This window comes from Rhinoderma darwinii, chromosome 1, assembly GCF_050947455.1.
Source record: "Rhinoderma darwinii isolate aRhiDar2 chromosome 1, aRhiDar2.hap1, whole genome shotgun sequence".
Lineage (NCBI taxonomy): Eukaryota > Metazoa > Chordata > Amphibia > Anura > Rhinodermatidae > Rhinoderma > Rhinoderma darwinii.
Genome location: NC_134687.1, coordinates 97,492,200 through 97,516,957, shown reverse-complemented (window position 1 = coordinate 97,516,957; position 24,758 = coordinate 97,492,200). Strand labels below are relative to the sequence as shown.

General features: G+C 40.6%; 1 protein-coding gene and 1 long non-coding RNA gene across 5 annotated transcripts in view; one reads left to right on the top strand and one right to left on the bottom strand.

Moving 5' to 3' along the window:
• Positions 1–678: 678 nt before the first annotated feature.
• On the bottom strand, positions 679–6,302 carry LOC142736542 (uncharacterized). Of its 2 annotated transcripts, none has more exons than XR_012880557.1 (2): positions 6,223–6,302; positions 679–956 (listed from the first exon to the last, which is right to left on the bottom strand). It is a non-coding gene; the product is annotated as an uncharacterized LOC142736542 (long non-coding RNA). The 2 variants fall into 2 exon arrangements; XR_012880558.1 differs by having other exon boundaries at positions 679–1,044; positions 6,223–6,269.
• Positions 6,303–6,989: 687 nt separating this feature from the next.
• NEIL3 (nei like DNA glycosylase 3) overlaps positions 6,990–24,758 on the top strand; it is a 53,250-nt gene continuing 35,481 nt past the window's right edge. Inside the window, exons 1-3 of one of the 3 annotated variants that reach the window (XM_075860229.1) lie at positions 6,990–7,290; positions 19,661–19,785; positions 21,539–21,673. In XM_075860229.1, the coding sequence (XP_075716344.1) occupies positions 7,186–7,290; positions 19,661–19,785; positions 21,539–21,673 (365 nt within the window). In that variant the 5' untranslated portion in view covers positions 6,990–7,185. Of the gene's footprint in view, positions 7,291–19,657; positions 19,786–21,538; positions 21,674–24,758 lie in introns of all 3 variants that reach the window. The other 2 variants (XM_075860230.1, XM_075860228.1) reach the window with 2 other exon arrangements.

Sequence of the window (24,758 nt, the reverse complement as noted above, 5' to 3'; positions counted from 1 at the left end):
GAAAAATAAACAAAAATGAAAGAATGAAAAATGGGAAGGGGTTAATATAAATAGCCAGTCACTATATCCATTAAAAAATAATTTTTACCTGAATATTACCTCTAGTATTCTTCCATACATAAATAGCATTGATTAATAATGCAAGAAGCTGTATAATAATATTAGGCTTGTGCCCCTCTAGTGAACAATAAATACACGCTTCAATAATGTGTATGATTCAGTGATTTCTTGCTAGCTCGACTATTTTCTTCTGGTCTTTAAAAAAATCCAATGACAAGTTGCACATCTGGCAAACCCTCGATATTTAGATTACATTTTAATCGTAGTCACATGGTACAGAGACAGGGCACCAAACTCTACAAACAGCGATTTGTGGTTCTTACAATTTTATTTAGCATAACTAAAGATCTTCAATTTGATTTGAATTGAAAGCATTCACACATTGAGATGATCATATGTTACACCAAATATATATTTGTCTTATATTGTCAATGACCTCTATTTTCTAGGGTATGTTTCATCTGATTTAATGCCATGTACTGTTATCTGTCTATTTTAGGTTAGGCGAGCTTGCATTACGTCTTTTGAGGCCCTATTTGAACCATTCCCTTCTTGGTTTGAATCATTTCCGCTCTAGAGATGAGCTTCGGAATAAAGAGAAAAATGTGAATTCCAACCTATGGATTGGATGATGAATAATTCCCTTGCGTTTATTGCAACTACACAGACTCTGGCTATAGAAAGGACTTTTTCACGCCCTTTTGATATCCTCCAACAGTCCTATTTGAACTCCCTCATTGGTCTGGTGCTCTTTTACATAGGTCACCAACGAAGGGCGCCCTCTTGGAACCTCTCCATGTTTCATCCTATTTGGACACTACCGGTTGGACGTGTCTTTTCACTTCTCACTTCTTCAGTTTTTGATCCTGGCTTTGTTGGCATTTCTCTCCAAGGGACTAAGATGGAGAAGACAAATTTGTCAAATGAACCTTTCATGCCATTGATGGGACTCTGGGCAATCTTTGCAACATTGGCCGACTTGGCCTTTGGATAAAAAAGTAGAGTTTGTACTGGATAGAGCAAGAGATGCATTAAATTTAGGCATTTATAACATATCTACAGCATGTTTACATATATATATATATATATATATATATATCCCTTTCATTGTCATCATTATTATTATTTAGTATTCTTATGTTGTATATGTTTTTATTTATTCTTTCTCATTGTTTTTATGCCTTACTTTATACACCTCTTACTGCTCTAGATTTATAATAATCTTAGGCATTTTTTGCCCTTATATTGATGGGTAGCGCTACCCCTTGATGTATCTGTATCTTGTTGATACACTACTCAAGCACTATAGGTTCTTTACAAATTACCTAATATATTTTCCTGTGGTGTGTTAAGTAAGGTTCCTTTTGTATTTATTTTTTCAGCATTTTTTCATTGTTAATTTTTTATTAGAATTTTGTGTTTCTTGCAAAATTGTTTAAATACCTGCATGTACTATTTACGAATACGATTGACATACAATACGTGGTTTTATTCAACTACGCATAGTCACATAAGCATATCTTTATTCTTTGGTTATACTATGCGGGCGGTGTCCAAACGTTTGTTCTGCGTGTACCCCGGCCTTTTGGCTCTGGGCATGCTCAGTGCTGACATCCGGACGCCGGTTGTTGTAAAGCATGGGAGGAATGTTTAATGTTTGTCTTAGACTGGATTCACACGAGCGTTGCGTTTTTGCGCGCGCAAACACCATTTGACAGCTGCGTGTGTCATCCGTGTCTGATGCGCGGCTGCGTGATTTTCGCGCAGCCGCCATCATAGAGATGAGTCTAGTCGATGCCCGTCACTGTCCAAGGTGCTGAAAGAGCTAACTCTTTCAGCACCCTCGACAGTGAATGCCGTGAAAAAAAGAAAAAGTTCGTACTTACCGAGAACTTCCCGGCCGTTGCCTTGGTGACGCGTCCTTGGTGACGCGCCTCTCGACATCGGGCCCCACCTCCCTGGATGACGCGCCAGTCCATGTGACCGCTGCAGGCTGTGCTTGGCCTGTGATTGGCTGGAGCTGTCACTTGGCCTGAATTGTCATCCCGGGAGGTCAGACTGGAGGAAGACGCCGGGAGTTATCGGTAAGTCAGAACTTCGTTTTTTTTTTTTACAGGTTCATGTTTATTGGGATCGGTAGTCACTGTCCATGGTGCTGAAACAGTTTAACTCTTTCTGCACCATGGACAGTGACTATCTCCTGACGTCGCGTACCGATAATTTTTTTGCCGGGTTCGGCCAAATCGAGTTCGGCCGAACCCGGTGAAGTTCGGTTCGCTTGTCCGGCTTCGCTAATCGCAAAGACACTCTGTTTGGATGCTCGGAAACAGAAAAGCACGTGGTGCTTTTCTGTTTTCATTCATCCTTTTGACAGCTCTTGCGCAAACACACAGTTCGCACGGAAGTGCTTCCGTGCGACATGCGTGGTTTTCACGCACCCATTGACTTCAATGGGTGCGTGATGCGTTGAAAACGCTGAATCAACGGACATGTCGTGAGTTTTTTGCAACGGAGCAACGCTGCGCAAAAAACGCTGCCATGTCTGCACGGCCCCATTGACTAATATAGCTACGGGCAACGCACATGAAAATCACGCGCGTTGCACGCGCGTATTTTACGTTCGTCTGAATAAGCCCTTAGGAGGTCTACAATTGAGGCTTGTTAACTTGTTTCTGATTTATTGTAATAATTGCCTTATGAAACACATATATATATTTGATTCTAGGGTCTTAACTTTATTGACCCCTGACGAAGCTGCACTGAGAGGCAGCGATACGCATAGGCCGGCTTGTCTTCTTACCACAGATTGCTTTGGTCATGTATTACCTTTCATATCTACCATGATTATTTTCTACTAAGTTCTGCACTTTCCATATGTACTAAGGGCTTATATGGCTATATTGTTTGGGAGGACAGGCAGCTAGTGGGATACCAGCATTATTAGATAGATATTTGCCCTTTTGTCGGTTTATATTTGCACGGTTATAGTGTCTGATATCTGGGTATATCTTTATACCCTCTGACTTTCTTGACTTGATATAATGGTCAGGTGCTTATATCCATTTACCCTGTATGTACACAAGGAGTATTCAACAATTGACCTTAGCTTCTATACAATATATCATATTAGAGATATTTTTATATGTGGTTTTCGTGTATGACATTACAGGATTGGTAATTTTTGGGTTTTTAAATGTTTTTAATATTTTTGTATCAAATATAATAAAGATTGGTTGTTCGATTTTTCACAATTCATATTGGTTGCACGCCACTTCTTCATGTGCTTCCTTTTCTCTTCTATAATTATGTATACTCTTTTTGCACATGTTTGCAGCACCCCAAGAATATTTATACTTTATTTAGTGGTGCCCATACATCGCTATCTCTCAATGGACATTAGTCACATCGTACGTATCATGCAAAGACACCATAAAGGCTATGTACACCTTGGAGGGCTTTTTTTTTTTTTTTTTTAATAAATAGATCAGTCAGTGTGATTAGTGTAACTTCTTACTTATTTTTTATATTAAAATTAGTTTTACTTTTGGATATACAGCTGTTCTGTATTCTCCAAAAGTAAAACTATTTTTTTTTAATAAAAACGAATTAAGAAGTTACACTAGTTACACAGACTGCTCTATTTATAAAAAAAAAAAAAAAAAAAAAAAAATGCCGTCAAATGTGTACATAGCCTTTAAGACCTGAATATTTGCTTTCCTATAATACTAAAAAGTTTAATATGTACAAAATAAATGTAAAAAATAAATAAATAAATAATAAAAAAAAACACCTGAATTTATTTGTTAATGCGCCTAGAATATTGTTCCAATCTATTTTACAAAGTTATGACCCATGCAAAATGAAAGCCATAAGCATGATGTTGCATAACAGCACCAATCAAGTGATATTAAAAAGCCATTGAGAGTTGTAATTGCGTCTAGCATTAGCAGATGCAATTGTTTATTATAAATAATATTAAATTGTATCCTCCATTGGCTCATAAGGGAGTGAGTAGAGAGCTATAGTAGCACTTTTATCTGCCAAATAATTTACATTATACCTGATAGAGGTTTATAATTACCCAAATGTTTATATGCAGAGTTCAAAGATTAGTGTTACATGTGGCAACCATCATACATATTATTTAGTCTACATTGGCAGCGGTAATTTCCAATAGTCTTTGCCAAATCCATTCTGATGCTTAACATAATTGCTAAAATATTCTAAAGTAATTACAGTATAGTCATTCTTATCTGTTGCACAGGCTGAATGGAACGGGAAATAGCCTTCGTGGCAATAACATTGTGGATTTCAATGATTCCAGGTGTAATCAACCATTTTATCATATCATATGTATCACATCACCAAGGAGTTTTTTCTATTTATTCATTTATGTGTCTCCGTCAATAGACCCGCCATGCAAGTGATATCGCTGTTACAGGCGTTTAGCATACCTGATCCGCAATCTCTGTATGATTTCTGTCTATACTAAACACTATATGATACAGTAAGTTATGAATGTTTTAATAATTTACAAAGGTTTTCCAGGATTATTATTAATTCTTTAACAGTTCTACAGCTTATATTAGGGTAGCACAATATGCCCCCAGCCATCAGGATGTCTGTGTGCCACTGGCACCATTATAGGGGGTACTGAGTGGCTGGCAATGTTATGGGGTAACTATGGGGTTGTAGGCGTTCTATTTCAAACAAAAAAAACTGTGGCAGTGTCATGCCTAGAGCTGGTATTCTCGCTTTGGTGAGCTTTGAATACCGGTGTCATACATCACCCCCTCAGGACTGCACTAGTCATGACACAGTGCACAAGTTTTACCCAGATTGCTCTTAATAGTTTTAACCCCTTGGCAACATCTGACTTAAGTCCCTTTTACGTGCAGCGAGTGCTGATCAACGAGACATTGTTGATCGGCGCTCGTGTACTCCTGTCACGTGGAGCTATGGATGGGAACAAGCAGTCAATACTCCGATCGCTCATCTCCCTACATTGTTATTATTATGTCGGCAGCACGTCTCCCTTTTTACACAGGGTAATCTTTTACTTTTTAAAAACTATACGATCAGCAGATGATCGATCGAGGACTACTTCGATAACGATTTTTTTTTTATTCTCAATGAAATGGATAATGTGCAGGATTTTTATTTCAATAAAATATTTTTTCCATGTCTTTGTATTTTTTTAAACTTTATTACTACCACCTTAATGGCCACTAAGGCAAGGCTTAATGTTAGATATCAAGAGGCTAATACTAACCCTCATTATTACCCTGGAACCCACCGCCACCAGGGGTACTGGGAAGAGCTGGGTACGATTCAGTACCTGACCATCTGTAGTGATGGTTGGGCACTGGCGCGGCCGCAGGCTGGTATTATTAGGCTGGAAAAGCCCCAAAACAGTGGCCCTTCCCACCCTGGTAATGCTAGCTGCTGCTGCTGTGTTGTATCTGCATGGTTATAAAAATGGGGGAACTCCACATCGTTCTTTCCAATTATTATTATTTTTATTAAAAATGACGTGGGGTCCCCTCTATTTTTCATAACCAGCCAGATACAAAAGAGCAGCAGAAGGCTAGCATTACCAGGGTGGGAAGGGCCACTGCATTTGGCCTTTCCCAGCCTAATAATGCCAGCCTGCGGCCACCCCAGTGCCCGGCCATCACTACAGGTGGTTGGCTACTGGATCGTACCCGGCTCTTCCTAGCACCCCTGGTGGCGGTGAGTACCGAGGTAATAATGGGGGTTAGTGTTAGCTTCTGCACCGGCTAACACTAAGCTCCGCCTTAGTAATGGACGCTGTCAATCAGCCAGCACCTATTAATAAGGCGGTAGTAATAAAGTTTAAAAAAATAGCCATCAATAGCTGATAGGCCATCAATAGCTGATGGGTCGGGGTCCGACTCCCAGGACCCCCGACAATCAGCTGTCTTGAAGGGGGTGCAGCGCTCGTACAAGCGCTGCTTCCCCTTTGTTTTCTTCACTTGCTCACACTGTGAATCGCTAACACGTCAGTGTCGGCGATTCACAGTGTGAGAAAGTGACCGCACTCATACAAGCGATGCACCCCCTTCAAAACAGCTAATTGGCGGGGGCCCGGGAATCTGACCCCGACCTATTAGCTTCAGCAGACAGTGTTATTAAACTTACCTTCCTCTTCGGCTGCAGCGGAGGTCCTGACTCCATCCAGGATCGGGATGTTGTGCGCAGTGCACAATGTTATGACGTCATGTGCTGCGCACAGCGCTGTGACGTCAGAAGGAGGAATGTAAGTACTGTCAGTTACTATAGTAACAGGGGCCCATGTAGTGGCCACTGCTGGTCGCCCTCCACATGCTGTGCCAGGAGTAAATATCGATTGCTCTGTGATGTGCCACGTGTCCTCATAGTTACAGACTACAAACCCTGTCCACACGCAAAAAATCAGCATGCTCCATCAGAGACTGTATTGGAAACAGTGCTGTCAGGGGAAAACTTGGCCTGAGATACGGCACCCCAGAGGGGATATTGCACATCCTATTAGGGTCTATTCAAGTGTGCTATTGTCTCTCACAAACGCACAAGTCGAGGCCAAAACCACAAAGACCATGTTGTGTGCCTGAGGCCTAAGAATTAACATCTGACAGTACAATTTGTATCTTCAAGTATTTCACCAGAACATTCAGCTACATATAACCTACCAAATTGCATCTGTAGAATCTGGAGGAAAGTGTAAAACAATAAAATAAGTACAACTGCTCAAAGAACATAAACTTAAAAACTTCTAAAAAAGTTACATAGTTACAATGTTCTTCATGTATCCAATGTTGAAGCTCACATGCGCCCTCTACTGGACACCATGGAGAAAGCGCATTACGAAACGCACGCCATCCGCATGCGCATGCGCACTTTTGGACTCTTCTTTAGCCGCATACTTTGTATGGATGCACTAATGTGATGGACATTTGTTCTGACCAATCACTTACGAACACTAGAAAGCCACCAATGGAAAGTTTGTATACACTTTCCACTTCCTTACTCTCCGCCAATGAAGAGAAGTTGGGACTGTGTTTGAGATTCCAGCTGCCGCCACATTTTGAATAGTAGCTGTTGAAGTGACAACTTTCCGTCGTCATGGTGGAGGGTCCTGGCTGCACACTGAACGGGGAGAAGATACGGGCACGAGTTCCACAGGGTCAGCGTGTGCAGGCAGTGAGGGGGAGTGCGGTCAGCGGAGCGGTAAGCCACGTGACTGACACGTTTGTGTATATATCATAATAAGAAGACACGCTGATAATGTGTTATAGTAAATACCCAGCAAAAGCATCTCTTGTAAATCTTGTTTATTTAACCCCTTACTGCATGGAGCTCCACACAGCGCCATCAGCAGTCCTGAACACTCATACTGACACCCACCCTGTACCGTGACAGGGAGCTGAAAGTTCCCTTTCCGTGTATTCCCTATGCTGAAGACACTGCGTTTGTATTTGGCCAGTTGCCAGGGAAACCTGGAATGTCATTGATGACGTCATGGGGAGCCCCTAGGGCGCTACAGAACAGGCAGAGAACATACGATCAGTCTGTTATCAGTGATCTGTATATCGGGACAGCAGGAAATACACAGATCAGGAATCCATATGGTGTAAAATCTAGAGGTTTTCCCCAAAATGAAAGCGCACACCTCTCTGAGCCCACACATGTTCATATCACACAGAACCTACCTCACCCTAAGGCTGGGTTCACACGACCTATTTTCAGGAGTAATGGAGGCGTTTTACGCCTCGAATTACGCCTGAAAACACGGCTCCAATACGTCGGCAAACATCTGCCCATTACTTTCAATGGGTTTTCCGATGTACTGTGCCGACGACCTGTCATTTTACGCGTCGCTGTCAAAAGACGACGCGTAAAATAACAGCCTCGTCAAAGAAGTGCAGGACAATTCTTGGGACGTAATTGGAGCCGTTTTTCATTGAATCCAATGAAGAACAGCTCCAAATTACGTCCGTAATGTACCCCCCGCAAAACGCGAGTACGAGCAATTATGTCTGAAATGCAGGAGCTGTTTTCTCCTGAAAACAGCTCCGTAATTTCAGCCGTAATTGACGTTATCGTGTGCACATACCCTTACAATACAAATAATAAATAATTCACAAGGCTAGGATGGGCTGTGGAAAAGTGTGCAGCGTATCCGACCTAGAATCCGCAGGGAATTCTGGCCGAAAGACCCTGCCATAGCGACGCGTCCCCGCTCCCCACCTCCGTTCTCTGTGCTGGTGGCCTCCTGTCATGGTGCTGCTGCCCATGTAACCGCTACAGCCTGTGCTCGGCTGCAGCAGTCGCATGGGATGAGTCGTCGAGAAGCCAAAAATTGTGCAGCTGCTACACCATATTACAAATCCCAGGTATTCGTCTAGGGGTATAATGAGAATCTTTCTAGTTTTGTTATGTGGAATGTTACATTTTTAAATGGTGAAATAGTTATAGTAAATGAAAAGGACGAGAATTATAATCGAAAGGGGCAGATGAAAATACATTTTAGAACTCCAGCGAGGTGTGATATGTCCTTTATACACAGTCCGGGGTGGGAGGGTCAGGTGTTGCACTGCTATGTCTTGTCTCTTCTTATGCCTCTTCTGGCACAGACACGACACCGTTTCTGGGGGCGGCTTTTTGTCCCGCAGTGGGCGGCACTTCACCAGGAAAGTGCCGCCCTGGAACTATCCTGGGGACATCAGAACTTTCCCCTACCTCTGCCACATCACCAAAGAGGTCAGGGATTTGATTACCTTCTCCTGGTATTCCAGGTATGTCCCCTCCTGACCAGTGCTCCTGTATGTTACAAACTAGTTGTACACTGCCATTTGGATGAAGTACACTGCCAGTTTTTTTTTATACCCAATTGGATTTCGGCATGGCATTGTACTATTTGAGCATCTGGTCAGAAAGGTCCACTCCCCCCATAAATTTATTGTACTTACAGGCCGTGACGTAGTGGTGGATGTTGCACCACGTACAGGGACAAGGGAGCAGATGGCGACATGGATTGATGTCCGCATTAGGACATCCTATCTGTCCCTGAATTTTAGAAAAAAGGACCCCTTCGCTATGGAGCACCCTGCTCTCCCCATGCTGCAGGGTTTGGCTGAGAAGGATTTTGGAAGCTGTCGTTTGGTTTTTGCGGACCGTCCCACACGCCACCGTTTTTTGCTTTGCCAGGCATTTGAACAGGGGTACACTTGTGTACCAGTTGTCTGTACACAAGTGGTACCACTGATTAAACAGTGGGTGCAGGAGATCCTAGACAATATTCCCAGTTGTGGTCAGGATGGGCGGACCATTTGGGGGCTCTATGTAATTGTTCTTTCCCTCGTAAATTTTAAAATTGTGCGGACTTGCACTTTTTATAAATTTTGATGCCATGCCTGGCACGCTTGTTAAGCAAATATTGTCTGCCTTTCACCCTTCCCTTGAAATGCACCAGGAAGTTGTCAATGGCAATTTCTCTTCCAGGGGTATAGGAAGATTAAATTTTTCGGGCTAAATGTGAAATAATGGGTCTAATTTTGTATAGTCGGTCGAAATTGGGGTCATCCTGGGGGGGGGGGCACTGGGAATTTATCATTGTAGTAAATTAACTTTTGTATTGTCTCAAAACGAGCCCTGGGCATTGTGGTGTGCTAGGAGAGGCAGTGGTACAGAATATCTGTGGACCGATAGGCACTCAGCGATGGCTTCTTTGTTAGGCCCAAGTTCAGACCAAACCCCAGTACTGCATAATTTCAGCTGTGTTGGTGGGATGCCATCTGTATTGCCTGGCATGAAAACTACTGGGTGTCGCATCAATAAATTGTTGAGCACAGAGATTTGTTTGCAAACAATTAGGTTCATAACCTGAACGCTAACCCTCCTGCGAGGAGGTTCCTCGTGTCACTTGAAACTTTTTTTTTTTTTTTTTTAAATAAGAGTTTTATGAACAAAAGAAAAGCTCCCTTATGCACTGGGAGAGGTGATCACAGTTCGGGAAATAATTTATTATTGAAGCAGTCCCGTGAAAATTTGTATTGCTTTGCCCGTTTGTAATGGGCATCTTGTACACGTATATATGATATTTATTTCCTCAACGAGCATCTAGCTTCCAATACATAGACTTACATAGAGAAACTGGCTTCCGGTCCACGCATACGACGCTATGTCAATTGCCGAGTCAGTTTACAAATCACGTGACCGCATGGGGCAGCGCAACGGAGCCTATGTATTGAAAGCTAGATGAACGGTGAGGAAATAAATATAATATACGTGTACAAGATGCCCATTACAAATGGGCAAAGCAATAAAAAATTTCATGGGAGTACTTCTTTAAATTATTTCTTGGTATTTGTTTCAGTTTATTTAATAGTAATAACAAAATCGAGATTCAAATCGAAAATCACTCATATGGTTGAAAAATCAATTTTATATAAATTAGTCCAAAAATTAGCAGCACTCCAAATATTCAAGTAAAAAACCATAGGTACTTTATTCCGTTAGACGTTTCAGCTCTTTCCTCTAGAATATATATATTATAAATTGGAGCCTTCTTCCGCCACAAAACTTTACTCTGCAGTCATTTTACTTTTTAATTCGTATTTAGTGATGTCGACTTCATCTTTAATTACAGGTTTGTGCTCAGCCCTGAAATGAAGTAATTGACCATGTTGTACACCGTCATATGCCAATAGTGTCTCTGTAATTACCCGGCTAGAAATGAAAGACGGCAGATAAGTGCTACAGTCCATTAGTAAGACCTGCGCCTTCTTTTACCTAATATTCAGTTCTTATCTGAGGTCCGAGGCTTTTTGTCTTCTCTTCTGGGTCTGCCTGCTATTTAGACTTTTAAATTGCACAAAAGACACGGAGCCTTTGGAGTTCTACATCAATGCTATTGTTTCCCTCCTGGATATTTAGGGAACATTCTGCACTCTTAGGACTGCAAGAAGTGATTTGTATGAGATTTCATTACATTAAATTATTAAAACAAATATTCTAGCAATTCCAGCTTAGATGTAATGGTGCTAGCTGAAAGAAATGGGTAATTTTACTGTGAAATTGCTCTCGAAAGGGATAGTGGAGGGGTTATCAATATAATTGAGCAGCAGACATTTTTTTTTTTTAGAAAAATGACAGAATAAAGCAGAAGGAATGATAACAGAACAAGTTATAAATCTTGACTATGGGGCTTATTAGAGTTCCTTTAATACACTGATGTCATGGCCATAGGGAGAGCTTAGACACCTTGTTATCCTATGCAAAGAATAAGTGTTTCTACTGCACGGTATCTTATAAATCTGCTACTAGTATTTGGAATATTAACAAGGTGACCTATTTGGGTGTATAAATCGGCGTGGCTGCTGCCTAGTTCGTCCCTAAATCACGCTGGCTGAGCCATTCCTATATGTTTTTATCAATGACCTTTGCAGATATACACTCAAGCTTCTTGTTTAATTCCTAAAAGACTTAAAGGGTCTTGTGAAATGTTACAAATAAACAAGTGCACTTAATGAGGTGTGAAGATTCACTGGCTCCTGTGTCGTAGCGTCAGGTTGTGCCCGTCTATTTATGTGTTTTCTGTTTGGTACCAAAATCTGAATGTAATATTTTCTGCAAATGGGTTAGAAAGTTTGTTACACTGGAGCGTATTCAAAATGATCCACTTACATACAAGCGTTCTATGTTGTCTTTTACTGTGCAGACGCTAAATTGTTAGAGAAGTTCTGGTTAAAAAAAAAGTTTATATTTACTTATTTAAGTTGCCTTCTGACTCCCTAATGAACAAGTCTAGGCAGTGGCAAGAGTATGGTTAGACAGCTACTTCTGTATAGCCAGGATCCATGGCTGGATTGTGGAGAACTTGGTATAGGTCTGTTTTATTGTTTTCCTTTTTATTAATTCTACTGCACCAGATACCAAAGGGGTTAAATAAAAAAAATATGAAATTTGTAAAGCATATGTATATTAAAGAGCATTTACCCCCCAAATTTATATTTACTGGTACTGAAGTCCATAAGTGACATAAACCATAGTATGCCACAACATTTTTAAAAATAATATAGAATTATGTTCAATATGCCAAAATCCATACGTTAAATAAAAAAATTGCATCAAATGTTTACTTGGCCTATAACCCCTTCCCTCTTCTGCCATTTTAAGGATTTTCTTTTTAACTTTTTTTTTTTTTTTTTCCCGTCGGTATAGCCATATGTAGGCTTTTTTGTTTGGCGGGACATGGCAGAGTTTTTCATGGTAAAGTCTATTGTACTGGAAAAAATGTCTTTGTGGGGTGGAATGAGAAAAAAAAGGGGATTCTTCCATTGTTTTTTGGGTTTTGATTTACGGCGTTCAGCAAACTGTAAAAATAACTTTAAAGAGGCTCTGTCCCCGGATTATAAGTGCCCTATCTCCTACATAATGTGATCGGCGCTGTAATGTAGATAACAGTGGTTTCTATTTTGAAAAAACGATCATTTTTGAGCACGTTATGAACAATTTTAGATTTATGCTAATTAGTTTCTTAATGCCCAACTGGGCGTTTTTTAACTTTTGACCAAGTGGGCGTTGTAAAGAGAAGTGTATGACGCTGACCAATCAGCATTATACACTTCTCTCCATTCATGTCCATCTGTATTCACAGCACAGCATGATCTCGTGAGATCACTCTGTGAATGACAGCACAGCGTGATCTCGCGAGATCACGCTGTGGTGTGAGTAAGTTCCACAGAAACTTTACCGAAGTGTCGGGAGTGTGAATAGACATCGCATCCTGGCTGGAGGCCATGTCTATTCACTCTCAAGACACTTCGGTAAAGTTACTGTGGGTGTATGTGACAGCACAGCGTGATCTCGCGAGATGACGCTGCGCTGTGAATACAGATGGACATTGGTCAGCATCATACACTTCTCTTTACAATGCCCACTTGGTCATTAAGAAACTAATTAGCATAAATCTAAAATTGTTCATAACTTGCTCAAAAATGATAGTTTTTCAAAATAAAAACCAGTTATCTACATTACAGCGCCAATCAGATTAGATAGGGGATAGAGCACTTCTAAACTGGTGACAGAGCCTCTTTAACTTTATTCTGCGGGTCAATACAATACAATAAATTCATATAGTTGTTTTTTATTTTACTACTTTTACAAGGAAAAAAAAAACTCGTCCAAAATAAAATTTGTGTTTTGTCGCCATATTCAAAATTTTTATTTTTCTGTCGATTTTGAGTGATATTGAGAGCTTATGTTTTGCGGAGCGAGCTGTAGTTTTTATTGGTACCATTTTAGTAGTATATGAGCCAGTTTTTATTTTTTATTTCTTTTTTTGTGGGAGATGACGTGCTCAAAAAAAAAAAAAAAACAGCGATTCAGCCGTTTTTTTCATTTTTTTTTTTTTACGGCATTCACCATGCGTGTTAAATAATGTTATATTGTGAGAGTTTGGACTTTTCCAGACGCAGCAATACCAGTTTTAAATGTCTCTTCTGATTTTGTAATCCATGCCTGATAAAGGGGTTATCTGGGAAGTGACATTTTTTTATTTATTTTTTTAGGGGCTGCAAATTAAATAAAAAAGCAATACTTACCTATCCTTGCCCCCGGTGATCCAGCGCTGTCGCTCTGGCAACAGGACCAGGGCTTATTTACATGCACATAGCATGTGACTGCTGCAGCCAATCAGGGGCCTCCCTGGTGACCAATTGTATTTCTGGCATAATGCCAGAAATACAACACAGGCTGCTGAGCCCTCTGGCTGCAGCGGTCACAGGCTATGTGCGCGTAAACAAGCACTGGGACTGCCCCTGGAGCAACAGGGCTGGATCGCCGGGGCAAGGATAGGTAAGTATTGCTTTTTTGTTTTATTTTTTTAATTTGCAGCCCCTAAAATCATTTTAATTCAAAACGACGGAATCCTTGCACAAAGGAGACAAACTGAAACCATTGGCACCGGATCCATCACCATTGAAATCAATGGTGACGGAAACCTTTGGTTTCAATTTGTGTCAGTCAGGGCTCCGTTAGATGTGAACATAGCCTAACCCCTTCCCGCCCAATCACGTACAGTTACGTGATTAAAGCTGATGTCTTACCTCCTTTTCACGTAACTGTACGTCATGGAGATGAAGTTGGCTCAGGAGCTGAGCCAGCGACATCACCGCCGGGTGACAGCTGTATGTTACAGCTGTCACCCTGAGGTATCGGCCAGGACCGGAACTAGCATCCGATCCGGCCGATTAACCCCTCACATGCTGCGTTCAATAGAGATCGCAGCATGTGAGGAGTTTATAGCCACCGGCACCCCAGCAACGTGATCGCTGGGTTGCCGGTGGCTGCAAAAGCGATCGGAGGGCTTATACTTACCTCCCGGTCCGCCAGTAACGGAATCCTCCTATGCCCCGTCGTCGGCGGGGCCCAGGAGGCTTCCGGTACCATCGGCAAGATGGCGCCGGCTCAGCTTCCGGCTCAGAAGCTGAGCCGGCGTCATCAGCAGTGGGTGTCCGCTGTATGTTACAGCGGACACCCCGATCTATTGCCAGGAACCGGAGCTAGCTCCGATTCCTGGCATTAACCCCTTCGATGCAGCGATACATTGTGATCGCTGCATCCTAGAAGTTTTTAGCAAATCGGCAGCCTTGCCACGCGATAGCAAGGCTGGCGACTGCTACTATGGCAACAGGAGCCGTAACAATGGACTCCTGTCTGCCATTACGTAAGCTGATTAGGCCCCGCCCAGAGGCGGAGCCTGATCGGCTTGCTGTCAGTGAACAACTGACAGTTCCAATACATTGCACTACATAGGTAGTGCAATGTATTAGAACATCAAACAAACAGTTGGACCTTCAAGTCCCCTAGTGGGACTAAAAAAAAGTGTACAAAAAGTAAAAATAAAAGTTGTAAAACATGTAATAAAATAAAACACAATCGCCCTTTTTCCCTTATCAAGGCATTTATTATTGAAAAAATAATAAAGCCATACATATTTGGTATCGCTGCGACCGTAACGACCTAAACTATAAAACTATTATGTTATTTATCCAGCGCAGTGAACGCCGTAAAAAAAACAACTCAAAAACACTGCCATAATTACTGTTTTTTTGGTCACCGTCTTCCAAAAATTGAAATAAAAAGTGATCAAAAAGTCGCATGTATCCAAAAATGGTACCTATAAAATCTATACCTCGTCTCGCAAAAAACAAACCCTCACACAGCTCCATCGACGAAAAAATTTAAAAGTTATGGCTCTCACAACATCGCGACAGAAGAAATACATTCTCTTTCCAAAAGTAATTTTATTGTGCAAAAAGTTATAAAAAAGTTCTATAAATTTGGTATCGACGGAATCGTACTGACCCGCAGAATAAAGATAACATGTAGTTTATAACGCATGGTGAACGCTGTATATATATAAAAAAAAAAACTATGGCAGAATTGCTGTTTTTTTGTCACCTTGCCTCCCAAAAAAAGGATAACAACAAATGATCAAAAAGTTGCATGTACCCCAATATGGTACCAATAAAAGCTACAGCTCGTCCCGTAAAAAAAGAGCTCTCATACCACTACGTCTATGAAAAAATAAAATAAGTTAAGGCTCCAATAAGTCAGGAAAGAAAAATATCCGGTTGTGCCGGCCCGAGGGGAACATTTCTTCTGTTTCAAAAGGCGATGTATCAAGGCTCTAAAATTAGGGAACCAGGAAGGGGAGGGCCCAACCATATCCGCTGGAAGCGAGGGCGTCCGTATTATACCAGGACAACACTTTCCCAGCAAAATTCCCCAAACTGCAAAGGTGCGGAGTGTGGACCAAAAGGGGGATAAGGAAGGACGCCAGTTATCAGTGCGACACCGGCCTGTACAGAAAGGATCGATCACAGCGTAACACATCTATGGATCATTTTATTATTTTTTTTACCTTATTATACCACCTGACTATACCCCGATGTACTCTGCCGAGCTCACATATGCCCCACATTATAAACGGAAACAACAGTGATACTCCAAACAAAACTATCACCAAGCAAATTCCACGCTCCAAAAGCCAAATGGCGCTCCCACCCATCTGAGCCCTACAGCATGCCCAAACAGCTGTTTACGTCCACATATATGGCATCGCCATACCCGGGAGAACCCTTTTAACAATTTTTGAGGTGTGTGTCCCCAGTGGCACAAGCTGGGCACGACATATTTGACAATGAATTGGCATATCTAGGGCAAAATGTTAATTTGTACCTTCGGCAGCGCAATCATTTATGGAAAAGACACGTGGGGTGAAAATGCTCACTACACCCCTTAATAAATGCCTTGAGGGGTGTAGTTTCCAAAATGGGGTCACTTCTCAGGGGTTTCTTTTATTATTTCACATCAAAGCCTCTGCAATTGTGAACCAATACTTTATATGTCGCCAAATTAGGCCTCAATTTGACATGGTACTCTTTCACTCCTGAGCCCTGTCGAATGTCCAGGCAAAAGATTAGGGCCACACGTAGGGTGCTTCTAAAACCGGGAAACACTGCATAAAAATTGAGAGCTGTCTTGTTATGGTGGCACAAGCTGGGCACCACATATTGGCGTATCTAAGGAAAAATTCCCATTTTCACTCTCCCACATCGTGTGCACACGAATTTCTGCAAAACACCTGTGGGGTTAAGATGCTCACTACACTCCTAGGTGAATACCTTGAGGGTGTTGTTTCCAAAATGGGGTCACTTCTGGGGGGGATCCACTGTTTTGGTTCCACAGGGACTTTGCAAATGCAACATAGCGACCCGAAACCAAATGCAGCAAAATCTGTACACCAAAATCAAATGGCACTCCTTCCCTTCTGAGCCCTGCCGTGTGTCTAAACAGCAGTTTATGACCACGTGTGGGGTATTGCCGTACTCCAGAGAAGTTGCTTTACAAATGTTTGGGTTCTTTTTTTCCTTTATTTGTTGAGAAAATTAAAAATTTTGAGCTAAAGCTACGTCTTATTGAAGAAAAAGGATTTTTTTAATTTTCACTGCCCAATTCTAATAAAATCTATGAAACACCTGTGGTGTCAAAATTCTCACTACACCCCTAGATGGATTCCTCAAGGGGTGTAGTTTTCTCAATGGAGTCACTTTTTTGGCGTTTTCACTGTTTTGGTCCCTTAGGGGCTTTGCAAATGCGACAGGGGCTCCGCAAACCATTCCTGCTAAATTTGAGCTCCAAAAGCCAAATGGCGCTCTTTTCCTTTTAAGCCCTGCCGTTGGTCCAAACAGCTGTTTATTACCACATGTGGGGTATTGTTTTACTCGGGAGAAATTGCTTTACAAATGTTGCGGTGCTTTTTCTCCTTTAGTCCTTGTGGAAATGAGAAAAAATTAGCTAAACTTACATTTTCTTTGAAAGAATGTAGATTTTAATTTTCACGGCCTACTTCCAATAATTTCTGCAAAAAACTTGCGGGGTCAAAATGCTCACTATACCCCTAGATAATTTCCTCAAGGGGTGTAGTTTCCCAAATGGGGTCACTTGGTGGATTTCCACTGTTTTGGCACCGAAAGAGCCCGTCAAACCTGACATGGTGCCTAAAATATTTTCTAATAAAAAGGAGGCCCAAAATCCACTGGGTGCTCCTTTGCTTCTGAGGCCTGTTCTTCAGTCCATTACCACACTAGGGCCACATGTGGGATATTTCTAAAAACTGCAGAATCTGGGCAATAGATATTGAGTTGCGTTTCTCTGGTAAAAACTTCTGTGTTACAGAAAAAATAGATTAAAAATGAATTTCTGCAAAAAAAAAATGAAATTTGAAAATTTCACCTCTACGTTGATTTAATTTCTGTGAAACATTTAAAGGGTTAAGAAACTTTCTAAATGCTGTTTTGAATACTTTGAGGGGTGAAGATTTTAAAATGGGGTGACTTTTTGGCGGTTTCTAATATATAAGGCCCTAAAAGCCGCTTCACAACTGAACTGGCCCCTGTAAAAATAGCCTTTTGAAATTTTCTTGAAAATGTGAGAAATTGCTGCTAAAGTTCTAAGCCTTGTGATGTCATAGAAAAATAAAAGGACGTTCAAAAAACGATGCCAATCTAAAGTAGACATATGGGGGATGTTAATTAGCAAAAATGTTGTGTGGTATAACTGCCTGTCTTACAAGCAGATACATTTACATTCAGAAAAATGCTAATTTTTGCAATTTTTCACAAAATTTTGGTGTTTTTCACTGATAAATATTGAATTTATCGACCAAATTTTTCCACTATCATAAAGTCCAATGTCTCACGAGAAAACAATCTCGGAATCGCTTTGATAGGTAAAAGCATTCCGGAGTTATTACCACATAAAGTGAAATATGTCAGATTTGAAAAAATGGGTCTGGTCCTGAAGGCCAAAATGAGCTTGGTCCTGAAGGGGTTAATCAAGCGTGGATTACAAAATCTGAAGAGGTGTATTTATACACAAAAGTGACCATGAAATAGTGTGATGAATGAGACCAGTGAAGCCAATCTGAACCCTTCCTAATCCAGGATTTGTGTTAAACCATGCCTGATGAGAAGGCCTGAGCAGTCTGGAAAGCTTGCTATTTATGATCTTTTTAGTTAGCCATTAAAAGGCATAAACAATTGAGGTGTCTCAATTTTTATCTTTTTCTGTCTGTTGGCTAAGGTTCTGTTCACATCTGCGTTCAGTGTTTTCATGCTAAAGAAAATACCGGAAACATCCGTTCTGTCACATGATGGACACCAACGGCGCCCGACGGAACCCATTGACTTCAATGGGTTCCGCCGGGTTTCCATCATGGTTTTTACTGACAAAATAGTGCTGCATGCTGCGCTATTTTGTGCATCAAAAATGACAAAATCTACGACACAGGCTCCTAACTGAGCCTCCGTTACAGATGTGAGCACAGCCTAACAAGGTACAAATAGATTTTTTCCTTCAGCTCAAGTTAGATAGGAGAAAATAGGTGTAAAAGACTGTGGGGTCCTCTAGTCTTTAATTATGTATGCTGGCCGCTGGAGAGAGGATGGTAGAGACCACTTTATACAACGTCTGGTTGCTTCACCAGTTGTAGCTTTACGGTAGGGGAAATCACTGTTGTTGCAAATTACAGTGGGTATATCATGACTTTTTCAAAGTTCTGTTGTCTGATGAGGCAAAAATGTTACTTTTGTTGACTCAAAACATGCCATCGTGTTTCCAAACATGACCAAAACCATAACCTCTCTGCAAATGGGTGGCAGCATCATGATGTAGGGATGGTTCTCCGAAGCAGACCTTACTAATGACGGAAATGGTCAAAGTGAAATATAGATCAGTAATAATGCTAAAGTTTCGGATCACCTGCAATATGCAGGAACTTCTCCTCTCCTGCTGTATATGATTGATTTATGTGTAGATTGTACAGCACATCAGAACTAATCCTGGATAACACTGTTTACAAGCTAAAAAATGAAATAATGACATGAATCATAGCTTGTTATAGATTTCTAGACATCCAGGGTGATGCACCAGTAAATAAGACAATATTTTACTTTGAAATTCAAAAATATTTATACTATTATTGTTGTTCTCCCTTTTTGTTTTCTTCCCTGCACGTTATTCCCAGAAGCCCGCCAGCAATGTAGCACCCAGCGCAAGTAGCAGCGTTCTTCAGGCTTTGGTTTCGTGCACCTATACTGGGGTGGAGACTTTAGGAAAAGAACTGTTTATGTACTTTGGACTGAAAGCATTACGGTAAGATGGACTTTATGGATTCATGCAAATGTACGTACATTAACTCTATTATACCTATAGCTCTCATCTTTCTGAACATTTGTTAGTATGAATTATGGGGGGGGGGGTGGAATATTGGGCTTAACTGTATTCAACTCGGAATTTCCATGTTTCGAGTGGCGTTGGGCTTTAATGTAATGGCACATGTTAGGGTCACCTCTTCTACAGGATTTGTAATGTCATCACCGCATGTAACATTTGACACTAAACTAGTGGATCCAACAGCAATTCCTAAATTCACCTCAAAATGACAATCAAGTTGTGATGGGAAACCAAATGAGTCACCAGTGCCAATGGAATTATGTGACCAGCTCCCAATGTGGTTATCTAACATGGGGGAGGTGGAGGGAGCCATACAGATAAAATAGCGAAGGTTACATTTCCAGAGATGTACAAATGTAAATCCAGATAATCGTATTTAGCAAAACAATTTCTTTGTGTTATATTTTTATGTATGCCTTTTTTTTTTTTTTTTTTTCTGAGTATATCGTAAATGCATGCAGATTGGGGCGGATTTAATATTTAAAATGCGCTACAATTCTTAAATGTTTTAGACCCTTTTTTGCACCTTGTCCAACAAGAGTCTCTGGCCTAGTGAGAAAGGGGCTTGGCTTATAGTGCAAAAAATTGCGCTAACATTTTGGCTAAAAAAAGCGTAAACTGAGCCAATCAAGAGGTGGCATAAGAAAGAGAACAGTGTCTAATTTTGTATAGCGAGATGCTCCAAATTTATCATATAGCTTGCACCATTTTGACGCATCTTCTGACTGCCTTGTCCAAGTTTACACGGTCTAAAACTTAGATGGCATTAGTAAATCTGCTCTATTGTGTGCAGAATTGTATAGTGAAATTCCGATAATCCAGAGTCTGATAAACCAACACTTGTTTCTAGCATAGAACCAAAATAATATGAATTATACCTGTCCAATAATCCAGAATATCTGGTAATTTAGAGCCATCATGTCCCTTTATTGATTGGTTAAAAGTGTTTGTTTTCTGGACACGTCTCACTCACTTCTACAGTGGATCTTATTTTACTTCATGTGAGCAGATCTATTCGGTTAGAACATTACATGTGGTAAAGGGAGAAAATCCAGTACATTTTTCTGAGTGATGATCTGTTGAGTTGTTTGGTAAGTGCATAAGTTTCAAGCAGCGGCTGTTAGAGACAAATACATTGTACAATTTGTTATTCACCTTCACTCCATGTAAGATATTGTTTCTTGCGGCAGCGCCTTCAGTTCCATCTTTATTTTGTAAAACAAACAAAGCTCCTCAAAACAGCATGTAGCCGAGCGTCTGCAAAATGACCTTGGATAAATATTTAAAGATCAACAAAACGAGATGACTTCATAGTAAATAATTCAAAGGTTTGAGCAAATACAAACATCGATACCCTGTTTGTTTTTATTACAAGTATACAAGAATAGTTGCAATGCGTTTTAATGTTTGTTTGTTTTTTAAGTGCCTTTTAACTTCACCTCTGCTGTTTACAGATGCAGCAGAACTCAGTGAACTTCTAGATTCAGGGCCACCATGACCTATAAATTCAACAAAACGATTGACTTTATTGTTATGTAGAGCAGGCATATGTACTGTGCCAAGAAAATGACCCGCTGATGAGCTGGCGACTGTTTTATCTACCGCGTTGACTTTTTCAATGTTGCTTGCAGCTATAATCACACTTAAACAATGTCCTGTTGTTACATTGTAGAGTCCATTTTGGAATGAATGGATCAATGCGCATTAATCCAACAGAGAAAAAGGATAGAAGTGGAGCTCCAGCAGCTTTGGAAGTGCAGCTCAACAAGGACTTGATTTGCTTCTTTGACTCCACAGTAGATGTCAGGTAAAGCTTTGGCCTCGCCAACTATCTCTATTAGCCCTGTGGGTAAGAGGACATGGACAAAGGTTATTTTTTCTTTTAATTTCATGAGCCGTCAGATCTGGTTACCCTCAGAAATTAGACCATCCGGAATGTTCTGAGGTGTAATAAATGTATCATAGCGTCTTTAAGGATACAAATCTAGCAGAGCTGAATTTTTCATTGACATATTTTTTCTTTTGTACATTGTAATAACTTATTCAGTTAAGATAACTCCGTGGCATTACCTGCAGTCTTATGGGGCTCTGCTACACTGAAACTCTGCTCTGCTGTGTGTGTTTGTAGTAAGCACTTGTATCAACAGAAGTTACTCGGATGTTAAAAATGATTAAAGGGAGTCTGTCATGAGATGTTCGACTCCCAAACAGCTATAACACTGCTAGTTAGCTACAGGGTAAGCCGTATATCATACCACAGTTGAACATCTTATATTCTTGCATCAGGGTTAAAAAATAAGTTTTATTGTGCCGCACACCGTGTCTTCTGAACCAGGAAGAATCAGGGATCTTGAGCTCCAACCTCTCCCCTCAGCAGTTCATAGACGGCTCTAATTGTCTTTGTTGTCGTACAAGCGGAGCTGTCAATCAACTGCAGAAGAGGTTGGAGCTCAAGATGCCTGATTCTTCCCAAGTTTGGTAGACAAGGCATGTGGTAGAACAAAACTTATTTTTTTACTCTCCTGCAAGTACTAAGGTATTCAACACTAGTATGATTTACCATATCTCTAACTAGCTGTTTGGGAGGCTAAAATCTGAGGACAACTCCCTTTTTTAAGATATGTTTTGAATTTTATAATTACATTAATTACATTTCTATGAATTCTTAAAGCATATATTATTTTTTTTATGGCTTTACTTTCAGCCAAATATGTGTTCTGTGTCACTCTCTCTCCCTCTCCCCCTCCCTCTCTCTTCCTGTGAGTGCCATGATTGGTTGTCAGGGTGATCACGTGATTGGGACCTGAACCACTCAGATCCCAATGATGTCACCAGGACCAGAGGCATTTAGTAACCTCTAGATCCGGGTGTTGGGGCTTCTGTGGGGGACACAATCACCAGCAAAAAATGGATGTAAACATACGTTGGGTCTGCAAAAATGGCCAGCTGATGTGGATGTATATTTAGTGGCTGGTCCTGAGGTGGTTAAATAGATGTTATGAACTAATTTATATATTCTAGATGGATCAGTAAAAGGACATTTTGTGATGAGTGCTGCGGTTTTCTTCGCTTTATTGGATTGACATGATCTTGACTTTGCTGCAGAGTGCCAGGATACCATGAGACCCAGGTGTTACTTCACTCCAGTGAAAAGCAGTGCCAAACCCGTGCCATTTTTTAAGTGTTCATAAAACGTAACACTTACGAGTGGGTAACATACAGCTGACACCCCAGTACAACGGGCGGAATCGAAGATCACTTTGAGTCTACCCTTTTAACTACTAAAATACTGCGGTAAAAACGTTCAAGAAACCCCCCTTTTTGCATATTTTCCCTAAAGTAATGTTAAAAAAAAAATAACGTTTACATAACCTGGTATTACCGCAACCATAGAAGTCTGAACTATTACAATATAATGTTATTTAACCCACGCAGTGAACGTCATAAAAAAAAAATATATATATATCATTTTTTTTGGTCCTTAGCACCACAAAAAAATGTAATAAAAAGTGATCAAAAAGTCGCATGTAGCTCAAAATGGTACCAATAAAAACTAGCTCGTCCAGTAAAAAATAAGCCATCAAACTGCTAAATCGACTGAAAAAAAATAAAAACCGTTATGGCTCTCTTTTGCGGCCGCAATTCCCCCGAAAATCCACGGAAGAATTGCGGCCCCATTCATTTCTATGGGGCTATGCACGCTACTGTGGTTTCCACGGTCCGTGCATGGACCGCAGAAAGAACGGGCATGTCTTATTCCAGCCGTTTTGTGCGATCCAGCCTCATAAAAAATAATGGACCATGTGCACGGCCCGCAATTTGCGGGCGGCTCGCGGGTGACACTCCGCTGCCGGCCGACTGGAAAATCACGGCCGTGCACATGGCTACGGTCGTGTGCATGAGGCCTGAGTGGAGACAGAAAACTATATATTTTTTTTTTTATTTTTTCTTTTTTTTTTCTTTGTAAAAGTGGTAAAACATGAAAAATAATATAAATTTGGTATCTCCGTAATTGTATCAACTCATAGAATAAACATAACATGTCGTTTTTACCGCACAATGTATGTCATAAATACGAAAACCCAAAAAACAAAAGTGGATGCACAATTTTTTTTCCCATTCCACCCCTCAAATAATTTTTTTTCAGTTTCCCAGTACGTTATATGGTATGTTAAATAATGCAGTGAAAAAGTGAAGTTATGGCTTTTGGAAGGCGGGGAGAAAAAAATGAAAATACAAAAAATGTCTGCGTCTGCAAGAGGTTAAAGCAGATTGGTCAGATATTTGTGTTCGTTAATGTTAAGTAGCTTCAGGAATTTAGAACTTCTGCTTACGACGCGCGGCCAGTAAGTATATTCATATATTCACCCTTCAGCCATTGATTAACACTTTTTTCCTATGCACAATAATAGGGAGAAAGTGTCAATCAGCGGGGGGAGCATGAATATACTTGGGACTCTTACTTGCCGTTCGCGTGCCGCAAGAATGAGTTCTAAATTCTCCTAAACTACTTTAAGATGAACTAAGAAGTGACCGCACGCTGAAATCCGTGTCTGTCACTTCTTTATGCTGCTCTCAGACAGGGCAGCCTACATATCTGATCTCATTAAAACGGGTGACGTTCTAAAATATTATGGTAATAGAGCGCACGAAAAGTGTTACGTTTTATCAACACTTCAAAAGATGGAACGGGATTGGCACTGCTGCACCTTTTTGTATGTTTTTATATATATATATATATATATATAATATATATATAAACAACCTACCACTATAAAATAACTTTGCTAGGAATCCTTTTGGCATAGCCATTGCATTTCCTACTTCCACCAAGATATTCCAGTCATATAATATTTTATATCTATTTTATTTATTTGTTTGTTTTTACTCCC